The sequence below is a fragment of the Etheostoma cragini genome, chromosome 14 (assembly GCF_013103735.1).
Source record: "Etheostoma cragini isolate CJK2018 chromosome 14, CSU_Ecrag_1.0, whole genome shotgun sequence".
Lineage (NCBI taxonomy): Eukaryota > Metazoa > Chordata > Actinopteri > Perciformes > Percidae > Etheostoma > Etheostoma cragini.
In genome coordinates this window covers 597,931-602,161 of record NC_048420.1, presented here as the reverse complement: position 1 = coordinate 602,161, position 4,231 = coordinate 597,931, and the positions used below count along the sequence as shown (strand labels likewise).

General features: G+C 45.2%; 1 protein-coding gene across 2 annotated transcripts in view; it reads right to left on the bottom strand.

The window, feature by feature from the left end:
* The window catches only part of asns (asparagine synthetase), a 30,968-nt gene that overhangs the window by 1,135 nt on the left and 25,602 nt on the right, over positions 1–4,231 (bottom strand). For both annotated transcript variants that reach the window (XM_034891893.1, XM_034891894.1), the window contains 5 exons: positions 3,988–4,114; positions 2,387–2,493; positions 1,960–2,060; positions 1,137–1,218; positions 224–379 (listed from right to left, as the gene is read on the bottom strand). In XM_034891893.1, coding sequence (XP_034747784.1) covers positions 224–379; positions 1,137–1,218; positions 1,960–2,060; positions 2,387–2,493; positions 3,988–4,114 — 573 coding nt within the window. The remainder of the gene's footprint in view (positions 1–223; positions 380–1,136; positions 1,219–1,959; positions 2,061–2,386; positions 2,494–3,987; positions 4,115–4,231) is intronic.

Genomic DNA, 4,231 nt, shown 5'->3' with positions numbered 1-4,231 from the left:
CCTCTAGCTCACCCAGTAAGAGCGTGCACCCCCATGTAGGCTGAGTCCTTTGCAGCGGCCTGGGTTCGGGTCTGACCAGCGGCCCGGGCTGCATGTCATCCCCTCATCCCACCTTTCCTGTCTGAATTGTGCTCTATAAATAAATGACCTTACCTTACCAAGGGGAATAAGAGATGTGTGTTTTTGTGTAAGTGTGTATGTATCATGAGCCCCAGGGACATACCATAGACTCAAGGTGCTCCTGCAGGCTGATGTACCAGGACTTCTTCACAGACATGATGCCGTCACTGAAGGCCTCTTTGCGCCTCCACAGGATCTCATCGGGGATCAGGTTGAGGTCTTTGAAGGAGTCCCTCAGAAGATGCTTCTCCACCCCGTGCTGCGTGGACGGGACAACGCTGTTATTACAAGGCAACGCTGGAACACTAAGCGTGCATTCACACTTTTTCAAGGCCGATGCTGATAATTATCATTAGGATTATTAGTAGTAGTTATTGAAAACAATATGCATTTACAATGCAAATGAAAATCTTTCCAGAGCAGTGGCCGAGCCAACGTAGACCACTTTTGATTCCTTCCGTTTATCAGTTATTGGGTAAATACAACGCCGACGCAGATCATCTGATAATCAGCCACCCAGCCAGCGGCAGGCATCACATGATGCTGCATCACCTTCCACTCATCTAAATCAGTGGTAGTGTGTTTAGGCTGCAGCGGGGGGGGGGGCCCATGATGAGTGTTCTGAGGCGCTGTGAGGGAAACATCACTGCTGTCTTAAAAGACCAAACACAAGCTGGGAACTGTCCAGGAGGTTGTGGAACAGCTGGCTGTTCCCTCTGTCCCCCCGTCTCTTTCTCAGTCATGAGAAGCTGCCTTCAAGTCCGGTTGGAAACTTCAAGACAAATAAATGATCTGCTGGACAACAGTAATTTTGAAATATAAAGTCTACTTTTGCTGAATCGAGTGGTTAAAGAACACAACAGGACGTCACACAAATGGGTCGTATAATGACACGACCCTGCGGGGAAATGCCGGATGTTTTTTCTTCAGTTATGACCGTGTCCTAACACCAAAGAGGTCTTCATGTCTTGGGCGCTGAAATAGAGAGTGGTTTAACAGCTGTAAGATGACCTGACCTTAGGGGTCCTCATGTCCTCAGGCAGAGACAGGTAGTAAGCTGTGAATCTGTGGTCCAGGAAAGGCACTCGAAGCTCCAGCCTGACAAATAAAAAGGAACATCAACATGTTATAGAATAACTAGATATAATAGTTGTGTATTTTCTGTACATTATGGCAATAAAAGAAGAGACTTTTTTAGCATTTTCCACATAGTATGGCGTCATGCAGTGTGGGACTTGCACTGTCTGGTCTTGGTCTCAACTTGGTCCCCTCACAGTCTTGGGGCCCTATCTAACACCCAGTGCAGTGCCAAGTCCGATGCAAGTGTCTTTGCTGTTAAGTTCCCGTCCAGCGCACACGTCATTAAAATAGCAATATCTTACATTGTTAAAATAGAGCCCTCGGTCTTGCGACACTCTGTTCTTGGTAATGACTTGGTCGTGGTTTAGGTGGTCTTGACTACAACACTGTTAATAACTTATAATTCCAATGTCAGTCCATTATATCGGTCTTTGAGCCCACGGATTAAGTGACTTCTGAAGGCTAAATAAAGCGGACTATTTTTGGGTGCAGGGGTTCAGGGGGACTGTTGATATTTTCACTGAACCAACCACAAAGGTAATGTTTGAAGTAAAATACTGGCAGATCAATCCTACAATGTAATAGAGATCAACCAATTCATACGGAAAATAAATGGGCAACATAGTATAACTAGGCAAAAGGGCTGAATCATTTCCGGTTCCTGCTTTTAAAATGTGCCCAGAAGAGACTACACATCTTGTGCTGGTTTATGACTGGACACATTGCGGTGGATGAGACTAGTGATGGCGGGGGTGTTACCCGTGTGCAGCAGTGGTGCGATCAGCACGGAGGACATCAAACAGGTAGAGTTCCTTCATCAGGCGAATGCTGTCCTCTGCAGCTGCTTTGGGAGTTGGAGCCTGGAAGAGGAACACAACACTGTCAGAACCCGTACTACAACGACAAGAGAGCCCCTTCCAGACATGCACACCACCCCGCCACTGTTCTATGCTGGTCTGAGTAAGGATCCGAGTCACGTTGACTACCTTCCCTTAGCAGTGGGAACGGTGCAGAAGAGGTTTAAAAGGGAGTATCTTTTTTTTGGTAAAAATTATTTGAATGTACTATATGTCATCTACTGAATATTAACAAGGTATTCCCATGCCAAATGCTTACCTTGCAACAAAAAAATATAAAATCTTTTCATTCAGATTCAGCAGTAGTGAGTTGTTTGTGGAGGACTCGCCTTGTGGAAGTAAATGTATCCCTGGGTGAGCTCATCAGCACCCTCTCCAGAGAAGATCACCACACTGTCCGACTTCTCCCTGATGTACTTTGAAACCAGGTACATCCCTACAGCGGATGGAAAAGAAAACAAGTTTTTAACTCTCCAGAGTGTGTTTTCTCGCCTCGCAGATTTCCTTGGACTGTGGTGGCACCTGGATGGTGGTAGCAGCTGCTGCCGTGTATCCTGGTCTGCCCTGCACTGGCACTACATGTTATTAATAGTCATCGTTCTCTTATCTTTAATGGTACTTTAATTGCCACTGTTCATCATGCCAACTGCTACAATCATTAAGGCTGTCACTGAAATTAAGTCACAATCTCGAATTTCAAATTAAATCACCGGCTTGCCAAGCGCAAAAAAAGACACGTGGAGCCTGCTCGAGGTAGCCCAATTCCTGATTGATCCCACCACCACCACTCCAGTGGAGGCGCTCTCCTCCTCAGAGCTACTGACTCAGAAATGGCCCATACTAAGGAAAGCTCACTGTGGGACCGGTTCTAGTGGCTGGAATTCTGCCTCAAGGCTGAATTTTAGGAAAGAGACTTCAGATACAGTATTAGGGGACCACTAGGGTCTATATAAAAGATACAGTATTAGGGACCACTAAGGTCTATATAAAAGAGACTTCAGATACAGTATTAGGGACCACTAAGGTCTATATAAAGAGACTTCAGATACAGTATTGAAATCTGCATTAGCTAAACACAAAAAAAGAGGTTAATGCCAAGCCCTGCCAACGCTGGGCCACTCGAGGGTTGCTTCTGGGCCGCTTGTGGCCCTCGGGCCACCATTTAAATCGGCCTGTCCTACTGCATCATGCTTTCTAGCTATCCGGACCCGCAATCTTTTGTGTAGGCCGGATGAATGAAGACTTTTCTCAGATCTAATGATTGTAGTCGGACTTATTTAATTTAAAAGTTTTGTCTTTAAACTTTTTGAGTGGTTTTTTTTATGTATGATCTTCTCTAGCTTTTCCAATGTTTTAAGACACAGATATGGTAATAATTAAAAAACGAAAATTGATTCTTAGATGCATCGCGATTCTCTCTAGATTGGAATCGATGCTTAATTCGGATAAGTTAATGATCGATTATTAAAACTTATTATCTCAATCATATTGATATTGACTATCGCGACAAGCTTACTAAGCATCAAATTTTCCACCTTTAAACATGACAGAGCCCCATTACAACTTGTGTGTGACGAATACTGTATATGTCAAAATCTGACAAACTCAGATTGGTATATGGAAATGTATATACAAAAATTGTTGCATCGAGATGAATTGATAATCGGTTTAGAATGGAATCGTTGGCCTCTAAATCGGAAGATGCCCAGAGATTCCAACCCCTAGTAATAATACCGGTCCAAAATGATGTGAAAAAGAGACACAAAACTACGACAAAGAGACACAAAGTGACTACAAAGAGACGCCAGATGAGCACAGAGACCCAAAACAACCCCAAAGAAAACCCAAATGACCAAAAAGAGACCACATAAAGAAACGCTTGGGATTTAAAGTCAGCCTAGGTTTCCTGCGTGCTCCACCCCACACTCACCCACAGAGGCCCGTATGGTGGTGATGTCATAGGTCTCCAGGTGAAAGATGACTTCATCTACAGCTTGGATGCCTTCTTCCGCACTGAAGTTCACCTCGTGGTGTTCGCTGCCGATGTGAGCTGACACCTGAGAAACACAGAACCGCAGACTGACTGAGAACCATAGCTAAGTCCACGTTAGGCCGCGGCCTCTTCACCGACCCTCGCTGGAACTGGAGAGCGGGGGGGGGGGGGGGGGGGGGGG